At 32.2% G+C, this 27,232-nt stretch overlaps 2 protein-coding genes and 1 long non-coding RNA gene across 4 annotated transcripts in view; 2 read left to right on the top strand and 1 right to left on the bottom strand.

Annotated features, from left to right (window-relative positions):
• The first annotated feature begins 267 nt into the window (after window positions 1-267).
• Window positions 268-5,100, top strand: LOC126744223 (uncharacterized). The gene is made up of 3 exons (XM_050451581.1): window positions 268-592; window positions 4,149-4,504; window positions 4,811-5,100. Exons 1-3 carry the CDS (start codon window positions 320-322, stop codon window positions 5,052-5,054), a joined length of 873 nt encoding a protein of 290 aa, XP_050307538.1. The 5' UTR covers window positions 268-319; the 3' UTR covers window positions 5,055-5,100.
• On the bottom strand, window positions 2,571-27,231 carry LOC126744229 (uncharacterized). Of its 2 annotated transcripts, none has more exons than XR_007663080.1 (4): window positions 25,685-27,231; window positions 14,747-14,904; window positions 5,477-5,879; window positions 2,571-5,411 (listed from the first exon to the last, which is right to left on the bottom strand). It is a non-coding gene; the product is annotated as an uncharacterized LOC126744229 (long non-coding RNA). The 2 variants fall into 2 exon arrangements; XR_007663079.1 differs by having other exon boundaries at window positions 5,477-5,757.
• LOC126744221 (major facilitator superfamily domain-containing protein 1-like) overlaps window positions 7,120-27,232 on the top strand; it is a 28,146-nt gene continuing 8,033 nt past the window's right edge. Inside the window, exons 1-9 of the mRNA XM_050451579.1 lie at window positions 7,120-7,519; window positions 10,061-10,211; window positions 10,282-10,407; window positions 10,464-10,669; window positions 10,723-10,933; window positions 17,412-17,625; window positions 17,684-17,781; window positions 20,476-20,588; window positions 21,357-21,459. Coding sequence (XP_050307536.1) covers window positions 7,387-7,519; window positions 10,061-10,211; window positions 10,282-10,407; window positions 10,464-10,669; window positions 10,723-10,933; window positions 17,412-17,625; window positions 17,684-17,781; window positions 20,476-20,588; window positions 21,357-21,459 — 1,355 coding nt within the window. The 5' untranslated portion in view covers window positions 7,120-7,386. The remainder of the gene's footprint in view (window positions 7,520-10,060; window positions 10,212-10,281; window positions 10,408-10,463; window positions 10,670-10,722; window positions 10,934-17,411; window positions 17,626-17,683; window positions 17,782-20,475; window positions 20,589-21,356; window positions 21,460-27,232) is intronic.

Here is a 27,232-nt window from a genome sequence, read left to right as displayed (position 1 = left end):
TCAGGTATCATTGATAAAATTAGGATTAACGCATTAGTCACATTTACATTTTTTGTTCGTATCAAAAATTTGAAGTGACTAACGAATTAATTGGAAAAAAGTAGCTGACACTGAGAACCGTGCCGATGAGTTTAACTTAATTTTTAAAATAATATAAGGGTTTTTCAAAAGCTGTTAATGAAGATTCTGCAATTCAGTAAATTGCGCAATTATTCCAGAATCATTACACCAAGTACAAATGATAAAATTGGGGTTGACGCATCAATCACATTTCATTTTGACATCCTGTCACTCTTTACCGTAATTTTTTTTGGACACAATGAACTGCTTCAACGACAAGATTAAACTGAACGCCTTTGAAGAAAAAACCACTTACCAAAACGACTTTAAAAAGTACTGCGATAGGAAAAAGGAAAACTTAAAGAACCCTCGCATAAGGGCGGAGCAACCAATTAAACCTCCACCGAAACGTCATTACACCGATAACGAAACCTTTACCACATGGAAGGATGACGTGTATATTCCCTTTGATTTACTCTTATTCCCAAAACCGATCGTGCAAACTGACCCTAGAAAACCGTTTGAAAAGTTGGTAAGTGCCGCTCTTAGTCCGGGCGCCTAAGTTAAACAAAGCACCAGAAGATAAGTCGATTAAATTATTGTGAATGAATGAATCTTTATTTGCAAAAAATACAACTACAATTTTATAGTGAAGCCTACAATACAATTTAAGTTTAAGCCAATTGTAGTTATTAATTGGATAGTGTTAACGTACAAAGAACCAAGCGCTAAAATTTAAACCCGGGATTCTTAACCAAAGTAGTTTATTGCACATAAAACACTTCAATTATTGGGTTTTCAATCCTCGGTATCTATCATATAAAAGTATTTTTCTAACTGAATTGCTTGAAACTGAATATGATTAACAAGATGATTGCGAAGAACGACTGGTGAAAATCCATATTATTTGGATCTATGATTTGGCTAAGGATTAGCCGAATATTTAAAACTCAAGCAGAAATTTAGCAAATATAAAGCAAATGTATCATTTAACTGTAAAAGCAGAATTCATTAAATGGTATGAGGTTGCGGAATATCCTTGTCCTGTCTTAAAATAAATTCCACAACAACCTATTACGGATACGGAACCGCACCGCAAATTTGTTGTACAAACTTTAAAACGAAAAAATAGATTAGAAGCGGTTTTGGAAAATTGATAAAATGCTCATTATTCAACCACATTAAAAAGCGATTAAAAAATAACAACACTTCAATATTAACATCAATATTATCCATCAATAATGTCCTTAATCAATCATTAAGTTAGAGAGTAGAAATCGACTCATTTTGATAAAGTATTGGCAAGATAAAAGAAATTCCGTGTACATGAACATTTTTTCTTGCAACTCTAAAATCATCATTTATCTACTAAAATGTTTAACCTAAAATCACGATTCTACCCTCAGAAATCCTGCCAAATAAATGTGAAAAAAATATGAAAATATTCCAAGTGGTTCCCAAGTTATGGCCAAAAATGTCCGCCAAAATAAAAAAATTTGAATGTTGCAATAAACGTTTCAAAAACGTCCAATATCTCTTTGGCAGACAAAGTTGCCTCTAACTAAAAAAGTTTTTGAGCTACAAGAATCCTGCTCCTACAAAATTGTTTGGCGAGAAACGCTCTTTCATTGGATTAAAGTCTTTTAAGAATATTTCAATTCTTTCATAAAAATGTTCCCAAAGAATGTGAAAATTAGATAAGAAAATTTGCGAAGAAAACACCTCAACCAAGCCTGCCCTAACTACTAAAATCTTTAACCTAGAATCATGTATTTACCCTTAAATCCATGCTAAACATTCCTACTTTATAAGTTTGAATAAAGAATATTTTATGAAAAGTGAAGAACAAAATTAGTCAAACAAATATTCCAACCAAAATTGCGAAAATCCTTAAGACAAAATCATCTATTATTTGTTCCAAAATATCCAAGTATTTTATAATGGGATATATAGCCAGTGTGACTTCAAATTAATTAAAATGGCTTATTTTAAATTTTATGTCAAAAATAATTTATTATTGTATTAATTGTTAAGTTTAAAGTAAGTAAGTATCGGCAAGGTGTTAGTGAGTGTGTAGCCCTTGTTTTTTTGCTTACGACTGCTTTTTTCTGCACTTTAGAAGTTTGAAAATGTATTTTATGCTTACAACAACCATTTTTCATGTAGTAGGATGTCTTTTTACCTCGTTTTTCTCTGAATTTCGCAAAAATGCATCATAAAATCATAACATGTATTCAAACAATTGCAACAATCATCAACGACTTTCTAGCTCTTCATCTGCAGGGTTTCAAGACGAAAAAAACAAATATATATTTTCATATTTTTCATTACCTTGATATATGAGTTTTATTTTATTTTATTTTAATTACACCACTCCACAGAAAAAATTCCAATTATTGATTGGGGGAAAAAAATACAATATTATACAAATTACAATCCAAAACTAGAGAAAAAAAAAAGAATACATTATTAATAGCAATAGTTTCCTACAATATTATATAATACTTGAATAAAAAATAATTTTGTTTATGTCTACTATCTATGAAACGCGTACTCTTTTAATTTCGGACAAACTGCAGTTGAATATGTCACATTGATCCTGAACAGAATTAAAAGTGCCACATGCTCTACGCATTGAAGAATATTTACAAATATTCGTTCTAGGTCTAGATAGGTAAAATATGTCAGAATTTCTAGATGATATGCGGGGCACATGAAGATTTACATAAGTCTGGCGAATCAATTTTATTATTAAGAAGTTTAAATAAAAATTTCAGATCAGCAGATTTTCGCCTCTCCTCAAGACTACTAAAGGAGTACCTTTCTAGTAGGCGTGAAAAACCAATTTCTGGGTACACTCCGTCACATTTATATGAAAGGAACTTTAGGAATTTACGCTGAAGATTTTCTAGTTCATGTATATGATTCATATAAAATGGTGACCACACAGAAGAAGCATATTCCAGTGTTAATCTCACATAAGAAAAATACAAAATTTTAAGACTAAAGTTATTATTAAAGCTATGTGCGTTCCTAATGCCAAACCCAGCACTCTGTAGCTCCGATTAACAATGTCCTGAATGTGTGGCTGAAAGGAAAGAGTGCTGTCGAATGTCACCCCCAAATCCTTGAATTCCGTTGATCTCGGGACAGTCTCACTGTCCATAGTATAGTCATACATAATCAGGTTTTTCTTCAAAGAGTAAGAAACAACTTTACACTTGGCAGCATTAAGAGGAAGATTGTTATTTTTGCACCATGCATTGAGGAGATTAATATTATTTTGCAATTCCATACAATCTAAGATACTATTGATGCCATAATACAATTTTGTATCATCCGCATATAACAAATTATTTACAGTGAGCTGTTCCGATATACTATTAATAAATGTGTTGAAGAAGAGCGGCCCCAATATGGAGCCCTGTGGAACTCCAGACGTTGCAACTATCTGAGCCGAACTACGGCCATAACATTCCACGTGCTGAAGACGACCCGTAAGATAAAAGCTAAAAAAGTGTATTAGATGAGAAGAAAAACCGTAGTTTTGGTCAAGATTATTTAGAAGAATACCATGATCCAGACGGTCAAAAGCCTTCGAGAAGTCTGTATAAATAACGTCAACCTGTGACCTGGCATTTATTGACTCAGATATATGTTCTGTAAGACAAACTAAGTTTGTGGTGGTAGATCTACCTTTCATAAATCTATGTTGACGATGATCTATAAGACCCCCTATATACAGAGTTAAGCGATGCTGACGTGGAAGAATATTAAAGAAACTTGAAGAGTCTCGATCCTATCTATCTCGAAGATAGAAGTTGTTTATTTGAAAGGTTTAGTAACCCACAAACACTATTAGTTACCTCAATGGTATCTAACATAAACGAAGAATCTAAACAGTTTCTTGACCGCTATATTCATAATTTAATACATCTACAGTAGTAGAAAGACTTAGAATAACTATATTGGTACTACATCCTTACTACACCTGTTAAGAAAACTCAATTTTGACGAATTGGCCCTTGGTTCATTATTCGTTAACACTATCCAATACCCTTTGACCCAATTTAAATTGACTTTTATAGGCGCCTCTACCGGAAGTCGATAAACTGGAAGCCCAAAAAACGCGTCCAAGAATTTACATGACTCCGGCATGCAGCCTGGACGACGTGCCAGATCCAGAGATGCGTCGGCTGCTCTGCCAGTTCGTCTACACCAGCGAGTGGCGCAATGCGGAAATCGAGGGTGCGTCCGGTTTCAAGCCGAAAATTCCGAATTTTTCGAAAATCGAAACCCGCGACCTGGTCAGTTTGCAAACCGACCTCTATCCCCCGTTGGAGGAACGATTTATCAAAGAGGGAAAACCGTGGGACGACCAACAGAGGAGGGGCTCCTCGGACCCGACTGCGCAGTTTTGGATTAATAAAGATCCGCCCGTCTTGTAAGAAACCTTCCCCAAAGACACTTCTACTTGCCTCTTGCGTTATATACTTTTGTCGCTTAGATAATGAGAAATATATAGTGGCTCATGTAAAAGCACCTTTAGTAGATACAACAGCCATTTTGTCATCTCAATTGAAAGACATTCTATTATTTACCTCCTCAAACTCCAAAAACACATGACTACACGGAGCAGTCAGTAGGACAACAACTAATATATTTAGTAAAAAGTTTACTACTAAAGGGGCGTTTACATAAGTGATTTTTTAAAACATTTATCACATCTGTGAACTTTGTATTGAATTAGGTGTGGCGCATGCGTGGATCCCCTTAAGAACCTGGTGAGTGAAGAAACGAAAGAGGAAATTGCGAAGGCGGTGGGTGAGGAACGGCTGCGATTGGCCCACGATATGCCCTCGCCCAGTTACGCCGGCTACAGACCGGAAATGGCCAGAGGAGTCGCCATCTCGCGGAAGACTTTACCTCCGACCCATCCTATGATGACCACGTCGCAAGCTATGACTTGTAGATATGCGCAGGATCGAAAATAAGACTTTTTCATCATATGTGTGAGGGTCAATAAAGACTTTATGATTATTTTATTTTTATTTATTTATTGATGGTCGTACAGGGGATACAACAGATAAGAAAACTCATAATGTTATTCACAATATAAATTAGGACTAATCTAGATTCAAATAAACGTCTAAAATTGTTTTAGTTTGTGAAAACGATGACGTCCACAATGGCAGTTCAGAAACTGACCGGCAGTAAGCCGCTACATTAGTTTACGGAAAAAAACATTAATAAATATTTACAATAACATTATACCAAAATTATACCTCTACTGCTCTCTTGATAACTGGTGTAATAAATGGAGGCTTGTTTGAGATTCTCTCTTTTTTTCACTAAAATAAAATAATAATTGGTTTATCGCTTAACAGTACTACTGGTGCAGTATTTTCATACACACTTCCACTAGGAGTACTGCTCTAAGGCTGGTACAACCAATTTGTTATTTTTCCTCGGTTTGCTTTCTTTCTTCATCAGAGCCACTGATTTGGAACTGAACATCAATGGATAAACTTCTATATGAAATGGGCCGGAACTGTGTTGTTATTGCGTTATAATATCATTCGATATGTCTGGTACCTGGATTTCGTTTAACAGATTCAACTATATCGATAGTTCTTGGCCTGTTTGTTCTTTCTGCATTCTGAATAAATTCTTTTGATGTAGCTGCGTGCGTTCCATCTGGAATAGTTCGTAACTTTAAGGAAATCTAAGCTCATTTCTAGGTTGGGATCGAGAATTATGCCGAACCATTGGAGGTTTTCAAAGCCCTTGTAGCTCGATGCTATATTGCTCCGAAAAATCTAACGAGAGGTAGCGATCATTCATTATTGTATTTTATGATTAGTCAATGTGTTTTTGTGGTCAGTCAGTTGAAAACTGTGTGTCTTGTGCATATGTGGTATTGTCTTTTACAGACCACTCGCATGAATTTAATTTAATGGAGTTTAACATCAGAGGTTTGAATGGTGCTTACAGCATGTACGGAATGGCACTTTAAAAATTGCGCGGCAGTAGTGTCTTTTTTGTACAAGCATTTCTAGCGTTTTCAGGGAGCACAAAGTTAATTTCTCAGCATCCTGAAAGAATGTAGTTGTTTATTTTTTCCAGGCACTTGAGGTAATTTCTTGGATTTGAAATATCGTATTTAAAATATATATAATGTTACCAAGCCGGCCCTGTTAAATAACTAGACATCACCTCAATCACGACATTTATGCTGTCATTTTTCAAAAGATTGACATATACTTAACCTTTTAATGTCGCATAATTATCACACGTGGCAGCTGTCAGTTATGCGTCTAATTTAATTGAATGCCATGCCAAAGATAGGAAATTCGCAATAGTAACGCATAACCGAACTTTTTTTTACACCCTTTACTCTATTTTAAAGTAAAATTTCCAAAAAAATCACTAATTCCCATCATTAAATAATGGTAATTTTACCATTCCTATCAAATAACTCCGCTAGAACATAACCTCAATCACGCAACATTTTCTCTGTCAGTTGTCAAAAGTTTGACATATACTTAACCTATTGATGCCAAATAATGATCACACATAACAGCCATCAGGTGTGCGCCTAATTTAAATGAACGGATTGACAAAAATAGAGAGTTCTCAATAGGGATGCATAAGTGAACTATGTTTTACACACTTTATTTTTGCTAATCTCTTGTTAATCGTAATTTTACCATACCAGCCTTATCAAATAACTCCGCTAGAACATAACCTCAATCACGCAACACTTTTGCTGTCACGTTTCAAAAGATTGACATATAATTAACCTATTGATGTCATATGATGATTACACGTGAAAGCTGTTAGATGTGCGCCTAATTCAAATGAACGCCATGACAAATATAGGGAATTCTGAATAGTAACGCATAACTAGACCTAATCGTAAATTGATTAAGCCGGTCCTGTCTAATCACTTTATCACTTGACGTATCCTTTGACATTTTTAACTGTCATATGGGTTTTATACAAGTCACGTGATTATTTTTTGACATATGACACGTGACAGTTATCAGCTGTTCTTTTATGAATCCCCATCTCATAACAAAGATAAAGAAATTTCAATAATTACAGTACAAAAACACAATAGAATTTCCACCTTTTTTTTTAATTTATTATATTACTACTATTAATTGATAGATTAGGTTCTTATCGGTGTACCCGCATGTCCCATCTTAATTCTGTTTAATAAATTCAGTCATAATCCTCCAATGACGTTAATGTTTGTTAGTTAGTTAATTTAAATTTTTTTTTATTATTGTTTTTGTTTTTTGGTTAATTTATTTAAGCACTATGGACGGGGGGCCCAATATTCAGATCAGGAACGACGAGACCTGCTGTGACAAATTTTATTTCCTTTGTTGTCACCCTAGCGGAAAGGCCCACAGGTTCATCGCTTTGGTTTTTATGTGTTTTTTGGGTTTCGGTAAGTTTTTACTCTCTCTGCTTTACTGAGTGTCTATTCTCAACCTCACAAGCATAAAAAAACCCTAATTTATTTAAAACTATTGTTGTAACCTAATATTATCAGGTGTAATAATAATTCCAGGAATCATGCACTTCTATTTTTCTAAAGTGGCAAATTTCTTTATGCAGTGAACAATTATTGCAAAATAATTAATATTATGACTAAGTCTTTTTAAAGTTTTACATAACGATTTATTGTCTCCCAATGATCTTTGACCTGCCTAGGGAGGAAATAAAATACTGTCACATATTCTGTGTATATAAATTGTTATCTTTTTGTTGAAATTTCAAGGATTTGACACAAAAGATAAGGGGATTTTTTTTTGCCTGTGTACACTATCTTTTTTTTTTGACCCACATATTTACAATGAGGATATGTCTCCTAGGAATTAAAAATAATTTAAAAAAACTATAAAAAGTGTTTTACTGATATTAGAAAATGTATGATGTGACAATGACTAATGTAGTATTAATAATAATATTAAGTCATCTTTTATTTGCCTAATACTAATATAATTATAATACATACCTCCATGATAATATTGCAGAAGAAACATTTAAATTACACTTAAGCATTTAATTCTACCATTAAGTATATACATAAAAACAGAAGTTTCAAGATCAGAAAGAGAGATAATTAAAAAAAAAAGAGAAAGAAACCTTTTTATACTAAGAATTTTAAACCCCAAGTAAATGCACTCTACATTTACACCTGTAATTTTCGAAATTATGACCTAAGGAATTAATAAATATAACAGAATAATTGAGTAAAACATTTTTGAAATCATAATTTGAAAATTGAATATAATGGTGATATATCGTCGACTTGCACACATAGGAGCATATCTGAAATATTTGTATTTTACAGGAAAAGCATTTTAAGATGTTGGCTCAAGAGAAACTCTCGCTGTGAGAAAAACGGTTTGGAATTTGCGGCTTAAATTTTGTGCTCATGTGGGTATCTATGATTAGAACAATTTGCTAATGAAATTTTAGATAGGTTTTCCAGTTTTTCCAAAAATCAAAAAAAGATTGAGATACGCCTTTAACCTAGTACTTCAAAGAAATGAAAAGTGAAAATCCTGGCCTGGCCTTAAAAAAAATTCTTATCGCAAAAAAATAAACGTAGGTTCCTTAACGCCCTTGGTCCTGATATTTAAGACATGTTATCTTTGGTCGTTCATTGTTAAGTTCTCCAAGGGAAAAATGATCTATGTTTGTTCTCTTCAATGTGAGGCTTCTATAATGTTCATCACAGTGAGACACTTTAAAAAAAATATTATCTGGACTTTCCTTTTCAATTTTAATTTCAAAGATTTCTGTCCAGTTGATTTGGTTTCTGTCATCATCTTGGCGTATGCTTAAAATTCTTAAATCTTTCGACAAGCCTTTAAAATCTATGAAATCGGAATAATTCATTGGAATTACATTATAGGGATTTTTAGCCCTAGCTAGTCTAAAAATCGGAATCAACTGAGATGGAACAAATATGTTTCCTGAACGCGAAATGACAGTACTTATGTCACTATGGACTGAGTCTCCTTCACTTTGACCATGAAAGGGCTCAAAAAATCGAAGACGAATTTGCCTAATGTTCTTGCTGCTTCTTACAAAATATAGTAACATTATAGCGACTATGGAATTTTTATTTTGGCCGTTACAGCCATCGGCAAATAGATCTGCAGATTTAACCTATTTTTCATCGTAATGCATCAAACATTTGTAGATACATGTTGATATTTCCGATGAGCCTCTTTTGCTGTCAATTTCACTCCATGTATAGCAAAAACATTCCTTAGATGCCAAATTGTATAATGTAAACAATACTATTATGTATCTTAGAAACGCCTTTTTGCCTGCTGTTTTAAAATGACTTGATGAGATACGCCTAAACAGTTTGCGTGCATAACCCAGGCAATAAATTATATTGAGTTACGCCCTTTTGAGAGCAGCTAGAAAACACCAAATTTGTCAACCTCCGGGCGAAATCCAAAAAAAATCAAATTATGAGTTACGGCCCTTTGTATGCAAGGCGACGATATGTGGGGCTCTTAAAAGCTAAATGTTTGATCAAAAATATGACTTAATACTGCTTAATTTTGGCTGAAACATGGTCATACCTCCATAGATTACATATAAAAAGACAACAGTTATTTTGTACAATCTGCAAGTGATGCTTAGTAACTATGTATAAAAACTATATTACAATAATTGATACATTTAATATAGTAGTCTTACAAAGCATTTCTTTTATTTTAAAATTTTAAATGAATTTATTTGCTTAAAAAACTTCAATTTTTACACAACTTATTTGAATAATTATTTTTTTATAGTTCCAATGTTTTAGCACATAAATTTGCCTTTTCTAGCTTTAAAGATAAACCATTTTTACCAATGCTACACACCTTTTGTCTAAACAAAATAAAGCACTTCTATTAACAATAAACTATATACTATTATAACTTTGTATTGCTTGGAACTTAAACCTCACTTTTTATAGGTTCCTACTTTTGCTATGACAACCCCAGTGCCCTCCATAATAATTACGAGAAGGACCTTAACCTGACAGAGACCCAGTTTACCGCTTTATATTCAGTTTATTCTTGGCCCAATGTTATCATGTGCTTCATTGGTGGTTTTTTAATTGATAGGTGGGTCTTGTCTTGACCACTTTTTTCTGCAGAATATTTTAATAACAAAAATTGTTTTTCAATCATCCAGGGTATTTGGGATCAGTTTAGGAACGAACATTTTTATGGGCCTAACGTTTGCTGGTCAATTGATCTGTGCCTATTCAGCTTATGCTAATTTGTATTGGCTGATGTTAATTGGACGGTTTGTTTTTGGGTAAGTTCCAAAAATACTTTGGTAGTATTGAAATTTAATTTGTAATAAATGTTCAGCCTAGGAGCAGAATCCTTGGCTGTTGCCCAAAACAATTATGCGGTACTCTGGTTCAAAGGCAAAGAACTAAACATGGTGTTCGGACTTCAATTAAGTTTGGCAAGGGTGGGCAGTACCGTTAATTTTTGGGTTATGGAACCGATTTATAATTGGGTGGCAGAGAGGGTTAGCGGCACCCACATATTAGGCTTGGCATTGCTTATTGGTAATAACATTATTAGTTGTAAATAACAGTATTTTAATATGGAATCTTTAAAGCTGCCAGCACATGTTTGCTTTCTATGGCGTGTTCCCTTATTCTGGGTTTTATGGACAGAAGGGCGGACAGGATACTGAGAAGAAGCGAGAATATGAACACGGAAATCGTTAGGATAACCGATATGAAGGATTTTAAAATGCCTTTTTGGTTGGTTTCCTGCATTTGTGTCAGCTACTATGTCGCAATTTTTCCTTTTATCAGTATTGGGCAGTAAGTATGTTTTTAATTTTTTCATTTTATTCAGAATAGATACAAAATAAAAATATGTCTGTGTTGGCAGCTATATTAATTTATAATTATTTATTTATAACTATAAATAAATCCTTAGTAAACATCACTTATTTCTAAAACTAATAAAAATACAGGAGAATTACCAATCCAATATCTAATCATGCAGTCTTAGAAACTAAATCCATAAAGATGCATTTGTAAATATGTAAGATTTTTCTTGAATTATTTTCATAATAAATTGTAGCATTTAAGAGCCTTTTAGTTATTTCTATTTTTTTGATTGCAGCAGTCGAACTGTCTCATTTTCCCGGAATTCCAGGATTTTTATTTTTGAATTCCAGGATGTTGGTTCAATTGCCTGAAATTCTTGGATTTTTTTTTAATTCTAGGCATTTGAGGTTTCAGTTGCCTGAAATCTTAAATACATGATTTTTTTTGTTTTAAATTAAATTTGATTTGTAGTTGAATTAAATGTTGAATAATAGTTGAAAAAAAATTCAGTTGCCTGAAATCTTAAATACATGATTTTTTTTGTTTTAAATTAAATTTGATTTGTAGTTGAATTAAATTTGTAATTCCAGTCAGTTGTGGTAATTCCTTAATTCCCGGACTTGGTCGCAACTGCCTGGAATTCTTGATCCATGATTTCATTGTATTTTATTCTTATACTGTCTCAATTGCCTAAAATTTCTGTATTTTTATTTAATTTCCAGGCATTTTAGGTTATTCCAGGGTGTGGTTTCAATTCCCTGAAATTCTAAATCCATGATTTTTAATTTGTAGTTCCAGTTGGTTGTATGATTGCCGGACTTGGTAACAACTGCCTGGAATTCTTGATCCATGATTTAATTGTACTTTAATCTTTGATTCCAGGCAATTAAAGTGTCTCAAATGCCTAAAATTCCTGATTTTTTCTTAAATTCCAGACATTTGAGGTTATTCTAAGGAAATCCTAAATCCATGATTTTTTTTTAAATTAGTAACTCCAGTCAGTTGCGGTAATTCCTGGACTTGGTCCCAACTGCCTGGAATTCTTGATGCATGGTTTCATTGTATTTTATTCTTTGATTTCAGGCAATTAAAGTGTCTCAAATGCCTGATTTTTGTCTTAAATTCCAGGCATTTGAGGTTATTCTGAGGAAATCCTAAATCCATGATTTTTTTTTAATTTGTAATTCCCGTCAGTTGCGGTGATTCCCGCACTTGGTCCTAACTGCCTGGAATTCTTGATCCATGATTTCATTGTATTTTATTCTTTGATTCCAGGCAATTGAACTGTCGCAAATGTCTGAAATTAGTGATTTTTTCTTAAATTCCAGGGATTTGAGGTTATTCTGAGGAAATCCTAAATCCATGTTTTTTTTTTTTAATTTGTAATTCCCGTCAGTCGCGGTAATTCCCGGGATTGGTCCCAACTGCCTGGAATTCTTGATCCATGATTTCATTGTATTTTATTCTTTGATTCCAGGCAATTGAAGTATCTCAATTGCCTGAAATTCCTGATTTTTTTAAAAATTCCAGACATTTGAGATTATTCTAAGGAAATCCTAAATCCATGATTTTTTTTAAATTAGTAACTCCAGTCAGTTGCGGTAATTCCTGGACTTGGTCCCAACTGCCTGGAATTCTTGATGCATGGTTTCATTGTATTTTATTCTTTGATTTCAGGCAATTAAAGTGTCTCAAATGCCTGATTTTTGTCTTAAATTCCAGGCATTTGAGGTTATTCTGAGGAGAATGCTAAATCCATGATTTTTTTTAAATTTGTAATTCCCGTCAGTCGCGGTGATTCCCGCACTTGGTCCTAACTGCCTGGAATTCTTGAACCATGTTTTCGTTGTATTTTATTCTTTGATTCCAGGCAATTGAACTGTCGCAAATGTCTGAAATTCCTGATTTTTTCTTAAATTCCAGGCATTTGAGGTTATTCTGAGGAAATCCTAAATCCATGTTTTTTTTTTAAATTTGTAATTCCCGTCAGTCACGGTAATTCCCGGACTTGGTCCTAACTGCCTGGAATTCTTGAACCATGTTTTCGTTGTATTTTATTCTTTGATTCCAGGCAATTGAACTGTCGCAAATCTCTGAAATTCCTGATTTTTTCTTAAATTCCAGGCATTTGAGGTTATTCTGAGGAAATCCTAAATCCATGATTTTTTTTAAAATTTGTAATTCCCGTCAGTTGCGGTGATTCCCGCATTTGGTCCCAACTGCCTGGAACTCTTGATCCATGATTTCATTGTATTTTATTTTTTGATTCCAGGCAATTGAACTGTCCCAACTACCTGGAATTCTCGATCCACGATTTTATTTTATCTCATTTATTCCTATAGTACCCTCCACTAGTAAGAACTTAATTATCGTCAAATTCAAACTATTCATGTCAGAAAACACCCAGATACCAATTTTCATAAATGGGTATTTTTTAGGAAATTTGACACCTTTGACACCATGAATTTCGAAAACCAACGATTTTAGACCACACCTGTATAGGAACTTTTTACCTTAAAGGTAAATCACTCTGTGACATATCAGACACTTATTAAATAAGAACCTATATATATAAATTCTTTAATAGAGATATCTTACTTAAGAAAATCGCTGGTCGTTTCTTATACTGACAATATATAATGTGGTGTAAGTAAAAATTTGCTAGATTCTTTTAAATATTGACAAAACCAACTACATAGCTTTCTCCCTAACAGATACCAATCCTCCCAATTTTTATAATATTCAGGTACATGGAGAATGAAATAAAGGAGGTACAATTTACTAAATAGTTAGATCGATCAGAACCTCAAATGGAAACAACATGTATTTTATATGATTAGTCTTTTGGAGTCTACTGAGATATGCTATAATAGTATGGCGAAAAACAGTCCAAAATTACATTCATAAACTCATTTTTGGAAAGGATAGTGTTGCCACATGCCTACTTTATAGTGAAGAAGTACTGGCAATTCGATCTTTATATATTTTAAGTGTTTGTTCTTTTATATATGAAAACACTAAAATCGATGTACATGTACCAACCTAAACCTTAGTGTAAAAATATACAACATATTTCCGCTAACACTAAGGATGATAGGGAACAGAAAAGTTTTTAGTAAGAAAAGTATCACTTTTATAATTCTGAAAAGTTGGTAATATTATTCTGACCAGTTTTGACCAAAAAGTGCGCTTTTCAGAAACTTAATTAATTTTTTTACTTTGTCCAGGCACTTGAAGTTGAATGCATCATATCCATAAAAATGTAATGCCAATTATTAATTTTTTTAAAAATAGATTCTTTAATATTTTTCCTTTGATTCTTTCTCGTAATTTACTAATAAAAAACTACAAAAAGAACAAATTATTCGAGCTATAAAAATTGTGAAGAGTATGATATATTGACATTTACAACCTGTGTACAAGTTAAAACATGTTGCATTAAATATGTAATACGTACACTGCCTCAAAAATCCACATGGTATTTTAAATTTAACTAGAGATAATTCACATATTTCTTAAATACCAGTTGAAGAATTAGTTTCTTATAGAGGATATTTACAAGTCAGTATTACAATGTACTTAACGAGATTAAAAAAATTCTAAAATTACATATTTATATTCATGTACTAAAGTAAATAAAGAAAAGCAAGAGTTGTAGGATATTTTATTTTTTCATTATATTATATAAAAAAGTTGTTAGTTTACCTTAATTTTATATTAAAATAAAGACTCTTGATAGTATGATTAAAATCAATTTATGTAGGTAGTTTTGTTTTAAATAAAATTTAGCACATTACATACCTTTAATCTACCTTGTAGTATGCGATTCCCAAAGATCCTAATTTTTATAAACTAATCTCAAGTGATGCTCAAAGATGCCCCAATGTTGCCAACACGCTTATTCTACAGTGAAGGAATACCGGCATACAAGTGTTTGATCTTTTATGTACGAACCAACCCTGAAATAGGTAAACATGTTAGTAATTCTTACTCTACCAGGTTTTTTTGTTGAACAAAACTATAATTCCTAACAGTACTTATTTCTTTACTATACTTAAAAAAAATTTTTCAGTTAGAGGGAGTTTTGTCCATCAAGGTCCTAGAGTCACCAAATTTGAAATTTTTAGCACCATATTGCAATTACAAGATTTTTATTTGTTACCCGACATTTTTGGTCACAACTTGGGAACTACTTAAGATATTCTCATGATTTTTTCACATCCTTATAATGGCATTCCTGAGGATGGATTTGAGGGTGAAAACGTCTCTCTGGATTAAAAATTGAGGTAGCCAGGGCTGTTTTGGTCGGGCTAGTTTTTTTTTGCTACTTTTCTTAACAAATTCTAACTTTCCTTGTGAATATCTTAAGAAATAATAAGAATATTCTTAAAACGGTTTTAGTTCAAGAAAGTCAATTTCTTGCCAAACAATTTCATATAAAAACGATTCTTGTACCTCAAAAACTTTTTGAGTTAGATGGAATTTTGTCCAATAAGGCAATTCGATCTTTATATATTTTATGTGTTTGATCTTTTATATACGAACCAACCCTGATATAGGTGTACATGTTAGTCATTCTTACTCTACCAGGTTTTTTTGTTGAACAAAACTATAATTCCTAACAGTACTTATTTCTTACTATACTTTACTATACTTTAAAAATTTTTACAGTTAGAGGGAGTTTTTTCCATCAAGGTCCTAGAGTCGCCAAATTTTAAATTTTTAGAACCATATTGCAATTACAAGATTTTTATTTGTTACCCGACATTTTTGGTCACAACTTGGGAACTACTTAAGATATTCTCATAATTTTTTCACATCCTTATAACGGCATTCCTAAGGATGGATTTGAGGGTGAAAACATCTCTCTGGATTAAAAATTGAGGTAGCCAGGGCTGTTTTGGGCGGGCTAGTTTTTTTTGCTACTTTTCTTAACAAATTCTAACTTTCCTTGTGAATATCTTAAGAAATAATAAGAATATTCTTAAAACGGTTTTAGTTCAAGAAAGTTCATTTCTTGCCAAACAATTTCATATAAAAACGATTCTTGTACCTCAAAAACTTTTTGAGTTAGATGGAATTTTGTCCACTAAGGTCCTAGAGCCATAAAAGTTGAAGTTTTTGGAAGCAAATTGAAATCACCAGATTTTTATTTGTTACCCGACATTTTTGGTCACAACTTAGGAACTACCTAAGATATTCTCATAATTTTTTCTCATCCTTATAACGGCATTCCTGAGGATGGATTTGAGGGCGAAAACGTCTCTCTGGATTAAAAATTGAGGTAGCTAGGGCTGTTTTGGTTTGGGTAGTTTTTTTTTTGCTACTTTTCTTTACAAATTCTAACTTTCCTTGTGGATATCTTAAGAAATAATGGGAATATTCTTAAAACGGTTTTAGTTCAAGAAAGTCCATTTCTTGCCAAACAATTTCATATAAAAACGATTCTTGTACCTCAAAAACTTTTTGAGTTAGATGGAATTTTGTCCACTAAGGTCCTAGAGCCATAAAAGTTGAAGTTTTTGGAAGCAAATTGAAATCACCAGATTTTTATGTATTAGCCGACAATGTAGGTCATAACTTTGAAACCACTAAAGATATTCTCATATTTTATTATTTTTATTTTATTTTCTATACTTACTTCTACCAACCTAAACCTTAGTGTAAAAATTTACAACTTATTGACGCTAACAGTAAGGATGACAGGGAACAGAGAAGCTTTTCATAAGAAATGTATCAGTTTGATAATTTCGAAAAGTTTTCAGCATTATTTATCGTAATAACTTGGGAACTGCTTAAGATATTCTCATAATTTTTTCACATCCTTATAACGGCATTCCTAAGGATGGATTTGAGGGTGAAAACATCTCTCTGGATTAAAAATTGAGGTAGCCAGGGCTGTTTTGGTCGGGCTAGTTTTTTTTGCTACTTTTCTTAACAAATTCTAAGTTTCCTTGTGAATATCTTAAGAAATAATGGGAATCTTCTTAAAACGGTTTTAGTTCAAGAAAGTCCATTTCTTGCTTAAGATATTCTCATATCTTATTATTTTTTTAATTTTATTTTCTATACTTACTTCCACCAACCTAAACCTTGGTGTAAAAACGTATTGCCGCTAACAGTAAGGATGACAGGGAACAGAGAAGCTTTTCATAAGAAATGTATCAGTTTTATAATTTTGAAAAGTTTTCAGTATTATTCTGACCTGATTCAAAGTACCTAATTAAATATTTTCTTTTCAATTTCAATTATCTACCTAATTAAGTTTTTTGATGAGCTTAAGCAAATGGTGCACACTAACTCTTATTTTATCCAGTTTTTTTTGTTATGGTTATTTTGGCACACACAGAAATTAGATTTGCTAGGTACCTAATATATTTACAATAATGTCTGTAACAATTTAATTTTCGTAATTTAAAAGTATTTTTGCACTGGATCGAAAAATCTTGAATAAATCTAATTCTAGGGCATTTTTCGTGGAACGTTTCCACATGTCCCCAGACGACGCCGACAGGATTAACAGCCTGGTTTATTTAATATCCGGGATCGCATCCCCCGTCACCGGTTTACTAATCGATAAAGTGGGATTGAACATCCTCTGGATCTTGATTTCTGTGGTGGCCACCGTTGTGGCACATTTACTGTTAGGATTCACCGCCGTAAATCCATACGTGGGAATTGTAAGTGAAATTCTAACAAAAGTCGCTTATTTTTTGTCTTATTTATTATTTTTTTTAGTCTATGTTAGGTTTGGCCTATTCGGGATTGGCCAGCGGTTTGTGGCCTCTAGTAGCATTAATTATACCCGAGTATCAGCTAGGGACGGCATACGGAGTGTAAGTAGTGAATAACCTCTTTTGTTCCTAGAATATTTATTTGTTTTTGTTATAAAATTCCCTGCAATTTTTTTATAGTGAAAAAATAGTTCATATTTGCAGTGGAATCGAAAGTGAAGATCTTCCTGCTTACAGCAGTGTCCATCATCAGGATGATAACTGTTTAAAATTAGCACAAGTCACACACGCCTTTTGTTAATAAACTTAAGGTGTCGATAGATTGAAATATACTCAAGTTCCGGTGTGTGTGACTTATTATGCATTTTATCCTGATCATCCTGATGTTCGACACTGTTGTGTCCGAAACATATGGGAAATTTTATTCTATAAATAAAAGAGTGGAGGGAGACTTAAAATTTGTATCTGGTATCCAAAGAAATTGTCCTTGGAATATGTGTACAAATTTTCAAAATTACATCTGGTCAATTTTTTGAGTTATGAACTTTGTGTCGAATAAATAGAAGAAAAAATCAATATTTTCGAAAAATATCTTTTTTCTCAAATTCTTGTTTGAATTTGGAAAAACGCTGAAATAGGTGTCCAACGAAATTGTCCTTGGAATATGTTTACAAATTTTCAAAATGACATCTGTTCAATTTTTTGAGTTATGAACTTTGTGTCGAATAAATAGAAAAAAAAATCAATATTTTCGAAAAACATCTTTTTTCTCAAAATCTTGTACAAATTTGGAAAAACGCTGAGATAGGTGTCCAACGAAATTGTCCTTGGAATATGTGTACAAATTTTCAAAATTACATCTGGTCAATTTTTTGAGTTATGAACTTTGTGTCGAATAAATAGAAAAAAAAATCAATATTTTTGAAAAATATCTTTTTCTCAAAATCTTGTACAAACTTGGAAAAACGCTGAAATAGGTGTCCAACGAAATTGTCCTTGGAATATGTGTACAATTTTTCAAAATGACATCTGTTCAATTTTTTGAGTTATGAACTTTGTGTCGAATAAATAGAAAAAAAATCAATATTTTCGAAAAAAACATTTTTCCTCAATTTCTTGTTTGAATTTGGAAAAACGCTGAAATAGGTGTCCAACGAAATTGTCCTTTGAATATGTGTACAATTTTTCAAAATGACATCTGTTCAATTTTTTGAGTTATGAACTTTGTGTCGAATAAATAGAAAAAAAATCAATATTTTCGAAAAAAACATTTTTCCTCAATTTCTTGTTTGAATTTGGAAAAACGCTGAAATAGGTGTCCAACGAAATTGTCCTTTGAATATGTGTACAAATTTTCAAAATGACATCTGTTCAATTTTTTGAGTTATGAACTTTGTGTTGAATAAATTGAAAAAAAAATCAATATTTTCGAAAAATATCTTTTTTCTCAAAATCTTGTACAAATTTGGAAAAACGCTGGAATAGGTGTCCAACGAAATTGTCCTTGGAATATGTGTACAAATTTTCAAAATTACATCTGGTCAATTTTTTGAGTTATGAACTTTGTGTCGAATAAATAGAAGAAAAAATCAATATTTTCGAAAAACATCTTTTTTCTCAAAATCTTGTACAAATTTAGAAAAACGCTGAAATAGGTGTCCAACAAAATTGTCCTTGCAGTATGTGTACAAATTTTCAAAATTACATCTGTTTAATTTTTTGAGTTATGAACTTTGTGTCGAATAAATAGAAAAATAAATCAATATTTTCGAAAAACATCTTTTTTCTCAAAATCTTGTACAAATTTAGAAAAACGCTGAAATAGGTGTCCAACAAAATTGTCCTTGGAATATGTGTACAAATTTTCAAAATGACATCTGTTCAATTTTTTGAGTTATGAACTTTGTGTCGAATAAATAGAAAAAAAATCAATATTTTTGAAAAATATCTTTTTTCTCAAAATCTTGTACAAATTTGGAAAAACGCTGAGATAGGTGTCCAACGAAATTGTCCTTGGAATATGTGTACAAATTTTCAAAATTACATCTGGTCAATTTTTTGAGTTATGAACTTTGTGTCGAATAAATAGAAGAAAAAATCAATATTTTCGAAAAATATCTTTTTTCTCAAATTCTTGTTTGAATTTGGAAAAACGCTGAAATAGGTGTCCAACGAAATTGTCCTTGGAATATGTGTACAATTTTTCAAAATGACATCTGTTCAATTTTTTGAGTTATGAACTTTGTGTTGAATAAATTGAAAAAAAATCAATATTTTCGAAAAATATCTTTTTTCTCAAAATCTTGTACAAATTTGGAAAAACGCTGAAATACGTGTCCAACGAAATTGTCCTTGGTATATGTGTACAAATTTTCAAAATGACATCTGTTCAATTTTTTGAGTTATGAACTTTGTGTTGAATAAATTGAAAAAAAAATCAATATTTTCGAAAAATATCTTTTTTCTCAAAATCTTGTACAAATTTGGAAAAACGCTGAAATAGGTGTCCAACAAAATTGTCCTTGGAATATGTGTACAAATTTTCAAAACAACATCTGGTTAATTTTTTGAGTTATGAAAATCAAATCAAAAAATCAAAATTTTTGACAAATATTTTTTTTCTCAAATTCTTGTTTGAATTTGGAAAAACGCTGAAATAGGTGTCTAACGAAATAGTTCTTGGAATATGTGTACAAATGAAATGTCTGCAGTAAACATCTGCAACTTTCCAATTTTAGTACATAACATTGTCCTCTACATAGTTTATGGAAATGCCCTAATTTACATTATTTTTAGGTGTCAAGCTGTCCAAAACTTAGGCCTTGCGGTGATATCCATAATAACCGGCTGGATTATTCAAACGTGGGGTTACACGGTTCTCAGCGAGTTTTTCCTCGGCAGCCTATTAGGTAAGCATAAATCCTTTATTAACTCTATATTTGGATTAAGGACACGTCACAATTAATTGACGCGATTATTTAGCAATATTATTATTTCTTCAATTAAATCTCAAGTGATGCTCAAAAATGTACTAATGAGGTCGTAAGTTTTGCAATATTAGAAGTGGATTGATTGCACCTTTGTGTGATCTTGAATTAGGGGTATTGTCATTTTAGTACTATTGTTTCTGGTTATGAAAATTCATAGTCATTATTAAATGCCAGGATATCTAATCAACTTTGATTTTGTTCTTATTTTAGTATTTTTTATTTCTGGTGGTAAAAAGGATTTTTGATTTTACAGGCAGTTGATGAAAATCCCTAGCTGACTTTAAATTGATTTTATTGTCACTTTAGGGCTCTTGTTCCTGATAGCGAAAATGGATTTTGTTCTTATAAGCATTTGCAGTAAAAGAGTTAATGAATTTATACTAAACTTAACGGTTCCTGAAAGGCTTTAAGGAATATGCTTTAGATCAAATTTTAAAGAGCATAATCTGACTGGGCTATTAAGTTTTTTGTAACCCGGAAATTTGATCATAAATAGAGATCAAAATCGCATACAATAGAACTAGATTAAATTTCGAAAAAAGAGTCTGCTTTCCAGGAAATTACCTCGTTTTTTTCACTTTCACACTGTCTAGAATTCATGAATTCAGAAAAAGAATAAATAGGAATTCATAAATAAAAAATCGATTATGGAAGAGAATATACTTAGGTGGCATTATTTTGTTTTAGTTTCTTTGGCCTTCACTGGCATCCTCCTGATACTGGACCAGCGTCAACAAGGCATTTTAAATTTGACTCCGGCCGGCAGGCGGCGCCACCAAGAAGTTCTTTTGTAAGTATTTCCCCCTCCGCCAAGTGTCAAACTGTAAATAATTTAGTTTTTAAGAATATATATATTTATACATATGTTAGAGCCAAAAAAAAATTGTGTTTATAATATTATTTTATGCACTTCAATTTTAATTTATTAAATCGGTACGCTAAATAGTTGATTTTTTTTAGTAATAAAGGTTTATTTGCTGTAGATATAAAAATATTTAAAAATGCCCTCTACATATTAAAGATATACTTAGTTTAGAACATGCAATACAAATTAAAAAAAATATATATATATATTAGAAAAAATTCTAATGTGACCGGACTATTATGTGGACAATTGTTAGAGTGAGAGGGATAGTGATGTGTAACGCGCGGTTGCTTTGCTTCTTTAGTCCGGGATTATTGGTGCAAAACTTGATGTTAATTTTAGCTCGTTAAAATTAGGTGGAGGAGGTGAAAGGTATTTGTTTCCGAAGATTTTGACATTTCTTAATATTATAATGCTTGTTTTTTAAATCCTACTTATTCGATAATAAGGTTCCCTAATGATTTAAATCAAATTTTCTCTTTCTTTTTAATAATCAATTGATTGAATAAGTTATTTTATGAATATGGTTCACAAAACTCACTTTTTCTCTATTTCTAATAATTTTTTTCCTAAAAACTTTAGAGATGTATGGGGAAAAATAAAACTGCCACCTTTTTCACGCTGTTTTTTTCACTTTCCCATTGATTTACATTTTGTGTCTCCTTGTAATTTAGCTTTTGCTTTTTCTAATTATTTTCTTTTATGTGCTGTTCCTTTTCATTTTTTTTTTCAATTTTCGATGAGCATTTTTTACGTGAAAGCTTCAGAGGAAAAAAAAATTTTTTCGTTTTTTTAATTAGCAAAATTATTTTTTGAAATAATTCTCACATTATCCTTGATCTTAGTAATTTCTTCAGAGAAGACTTAGGGAGTCTTCAGACTATGAGAATTTAAGATATTCATTTCTCAATAAAAGGCAAAGTCTTTTGTTTCTTACAGACACTCCTGGAATAAGAATTTTAATATCTTGACTTTAAGTTCTTCGATTTTAGTCATTTCTTCAAAAAAGTCTAAAGGACTCTTCAGACTAGTCGATAAATCAATAATTTTTAAATATTAATTACGAGAACTCAAGATATTTATTTGTCAATAACAGACAAAATCTTTTGCTTCTTACAGACACTCCTGGAATAAGAATTTTAATATCTTGACTTTAAGTTCATCGATTTTAGTCATTTCTTCAAAAAAGTCTAAAGGACTCTTCAGACTAGTCCATAAATCAATAATTTTTAAATATTAATTACGAGAACTCAAGATATTTATTTGTCAATAACAGACAAAATCTTTTGCTTCTTACAGACACTCCTGGAATAAGAATTTTAATATCTTGACTTTAAGTTCATCGATTTTAGTCATTTCTTCAAAAAAGTCTAAAGGACTCTTCAGACTAGTCCATAAATCAATAATTTTTAAATATTAATTACGAGAACTCAAGATATTTATTTGTCAATAACAGACAAAATCTTTTGCTTCTTACAGACACTCCTGGAATAAGAATTTTAATATCTTGACTTTAAGTTCATCGATTTTAGTAATTTCTTCAAAAAAGTCTAAAGGAGTATTCAGACTAGTCCATAAATCAATAATTTTTAAATATTGATTACGAGAACTGAAGATATTTATTTGTCAATAGCAGACAAAATCTTTTGCTTCTTACGACACTCATGGAATAAGAATTTTAATATCTTGACTTTAAGTTCATCGTTTTTAGTCATTTCTTCAAAAAAGTCTAAAGGAGTCTTTAGACTAGTCCATAAATCAATAATTTTTAAATATTGATTACGAGAACTCAAGATATTCATTTGTTAATAACAGGCAAAGTGTTTTGTTTATTACAGGCACACCCGGAATAACCATTTCTAACATTCTGAATTTTTCTAAAAAAAAATAAGAGGAAAAATCTGTTTTTTTCGACTGGTACCTTAATAGGAATTTTTCCCTGGTTTTTTTCATGAAAATTCGATTCACTCTTTCATTTTTCTACTTTTCTGGAAAAGAATTATAATGCTTTCTACAAATGACATATTTGACTTAAAAGATCATAAATACTAAACAATAATTGGTTTAAAATCCTAGAACATTAGAGTTTTATCCTACATAAAAGTCATTTCAGTTTATTACTAGTTGACTCGTCTGCTTATAAGTTTATTTGAAAGCATGTGATATATTTTTAAGATTTTCTGAAAAAGATTTACAGGAAAAAGAGTTTTTTAGAAGAAGAGGGAATTATTGTTATTAATATCTCTCTTAAAAGATAGTTTGTTATCCAGATATTTTGGGTATTTATTGCACATAATTTTGTTATAAAAACATGCAATATACATATTATAGATCTCGCCTCTCCTCCATGTTTAGCCAGTTAGTATCTGAGATTTTGCGAGAAATATGTTCAAACCTCCTTAAGGCGTAAATTAGCCCCAGATACAAATTTAGAATTTTTTGTATTCACATCATATTTGATACTATTAGTAGATCACACAGCATAATTTTTGTGTTCTGAAAAGTGAAGTGTCTATTGTTTTATAGCAATTTTAGTATATAGCATTTTGTGGTAAATCTTAATGTTGTATCAAAATAAACTTCAAATTAACTCGTACGCTATTAATTTGAATTTTAAGCAGATTTGCGGTAGCTTCAAAGTTGGGTATTTTCCCAATTCACAGCAATTTATTTCGATTTAACGTAAGAGAATGATCTAGGGAGAAATTATTTAATTCTATAAGCCCTAGACAACATTGACCCTGTCCAAGGATAATTAAATTTGGGTGTCATCTGCGTAAAGTTGAATGTTGGGTAAAAAGGAGGTGTAAATGGCGTGCTTATAAGAGTGGGAATACCATTGACCTTTGTGGGACTCTTTGCGAAATACTTACATTGTTTATCGAGCCTGATCTGCCTAGCAAAAAGTTTTTAAGAAATCTGACAGTATTGAGACTTGACTATGTGATGTAAAATTGCCAAAAGAATTTTGTGACATATTGTGACCTAGTAGGGAAAGTTTAGTGATCTTTCCAGTGTCAATCGTTCGAAACCGATCGTCTGATACGTTAGTTAATACAGCCATGAGTTGAGTTTCAGGAATTAAATTATTCATTTCCGTATAATTTATTATTTTTCCCACAATTTTGAAACCACTGGGAGTACACTGATTGGCTTAAAATCGTTATTTTCTTGGGACAGAAGTTTTTCGAACTAGGAGCTATTAAAGCGGTTTTCCCACATTCAGGAAAAACGGATTCTTCAATACAATAAATAAAAATTTGAGTTATACAGGGTGTTTCAGAACTATGGGATCAAACTTCTAGGGGTTGTTCAGTGCAACAGTAGAATCCATTTGAGTATAGGAACCCACGTCCGGAAATGTGTCGTTATAATTTAGAAAAAATATTAATTACCTAAATAGGATCTGATGCATTTATTTTTACCTTTTGTATATGATACCATCACAACAATTGTTCAGAATGTCTTCCTCCAACCTCAATACACCGATTGAAACGCCGCACATGATTTCGGCGAACTACACTAAAAATTTGATCCTCGTTTTGAATGATTTCAAATGCTGCTGTTATTTGTCCAATGAAGTCTAGCTCTGATTCTACTGAAGTTTCGTAGACTAAGGACTTTACATGTCCCCACAAGAAAAAATCAAGCGACGTTGAATCGGGTGCCCTATGAGACTAAGAAACTGCTTCACCTCTGGCAATCCAACGGTGCCCAAACCGCTGAGCCAAATACTCGTGTACTTGTACAGCAACGTGAGCCGGCGCTCCATCATGCTGAAACCACATTTGCGGTCTAACGTTTAGTGGAACATTTTCAAGGAGTTCTGGGAGAACTTCCTCCAAGAAACGCAGATAAATAGGTCCTGTTTAACCGTTCCGGTAGAAGGTATGGCCCAATTAAATAATCATCACAACAATGCCTACCCATACGTTGACAGACCAACGATTCTGATCTTTTCTTGGAAAAATTGCATAAGGATTTTCTTCGTCCCAAACATGGTTATTCCTACTATTAAAAATACCGTCTCTTGTGAAAGAGGCTTCTTCGGTCCACAAAACTTATCGTAAAAAATTTGGTTGTGCAATGATGTGATTCAGAAGCCATCGACAAAATTGAACTCTAGGATGATAATCGGGTGCAGTCATACCTTGAACTTTCTGGAAGTGGTAAGGATGGAGTTGTTGCTCGTGTACCCGCCAGACAGAAGCGTTACTCGTATTCATATTCTTAGCGACTTCACCTGTGCTATTTGATGGTTCATCGGCAACTCGCTGAAGCACCTCTTCTTCAAATTCGACCGTTCTTACGGTTCGAGCAATACCAGTATCATGCATCTTGGTCTTAAAGATGCCTGTCTCAGCGAGCCGCCGACAAACCACAATAAACTTTTTATATCCAGGATGCTGTCGTTCAGGATAACGTTCATGATACAACCGCGACGCTGCTCGTGCATTGCAGTTTGTTGCTCCGTATGCCAAATGCATATCCGCCAATTCTTGATTGGTAAAGTTTTCCATTAGCAATATATGTTTAAAAATTGTAAGCTATAAAATTTTTAAACATGACATTGAGAATTGACATTGATGAGCGTTAATTTTAAACAATTGTTGTTATGGTATCATGTACAAAAGGTAAAAATAAATGCAGCAGATCCTATTTAGGTAATTAATGTTTTTTACAAATTTTAACCCATCTTTGGGCCGTAGTGGCGTAGTGACGCATTTTCGGACATGGGTTCCTATACTCAAATGGGTTCTTCTGTTGCACTGAATAACCTCCAGAAGTTTATTCCCATAGTTCTGAAACACCCTGTATAATAACATGGACAATATATGGACAATAGAGTTTTAAGAGATATGAACTCATACCGTCTATTCCCACTGCTTTAGATTGTACTTTGGAAAAAAAAAATATCTTTGCAAAATTAAATAAATTGTTCTTCCAGTTTTCTTGTATTCCACGATAATTTAGATCTATTATTTTGTACATTCGTTTATTGCTATGTACGTTTGAGAACTTTGTTCATTTTTGGCACTAAAACGTACCTCCAACACCAGCATCCTCTAAAAGGTATGTGAAAATAAAACACAAACAAAATTACAAGTTTATTTCCTTAAAATAATATTGAATATAATGTTTTATTAAAGTAAATTGTTTCCCAGAAGACTAATGTTACTTTTCTGAAGGCTTTCGATGCTCTGAATTCAAATTCTAACCTCAGAATTGCACTATATCTTGAGATTTGCCCAAAATATTTAAAAAACACCCTTTTTACACGCTTCTCGCCTTTCTCCTTTTTTCACTGTTAAATTTCAAAATCTCGGCGATTAAAAAAGATATTTGACCAAACTCAAGGCTATTTCATAAAGAAACACTTATACATACTTTACTCTCCGGTACTCGTGTTAATTATACCATGTACGTATACATGCATAACCTTTAAACCGTGAAAAAATTTACGTTTTAATCAAGTTTCTGGGCATAAATTACTAAAAAAACACACAACACAAAATCAGATCCTCAATAACCACCAAAAGACAAGAAACACATTCACTGACGATCCGACTCAAACTAAAACCCCACTATATTGCTGTCATAATTTGTTATCGTTCTTTTGTTCTCTCAAGAGGGTCTCGATAGTCACATGCCGCCCACTTGAAATTAACGAAATCGAGGACGATCAAATTATCAGTGT

Source organism: Anthonomus grandis, chromosome 13 (assembly GCF_022605725.1).
Source record: "Anthonomus grandis grandis chromosome 13, icAntGran1.3, whole genome shotgun sequence".
Classification (NCBI taxonomy): domain Eukaryota; kingdom Metazoa; phylum Arthropoda; class Insecta; order Coleoptera; family Curculionidae; genus Anthonomus; species Anthonomus grandis.
This window is presented reverse-complemented; position numbering and strand designations above follow the sequence as displayed.

What these genes read in the sequence shown, in the direction of transcription:
- LOC126744223 (XM_050451581.1), top strand. Translation starts at nt 320, where the DNA reads ATGAACTGCTTCAACGACAAGATTAAACTGAACGCCTTTGAAGAAAAA. An exon ending in GAAAACCGTTTGAAAAGTTG is followed by an intron (nt 593 to 4,148) that starts GTAAGTGCCGCT and finishes TGACTTTTATAG; the next exon opens with GCGCCTCTACCGGAAGTCGA. An exon ending in AATAAAGATCCGCCCGTCTT is followed by an intron (nt 4,505 to 4,810) that starts GTAAGAAACCTT and finishes GTATTGAATTAG; the next exon opens with GTGTGGCGCATGCGTGGATC.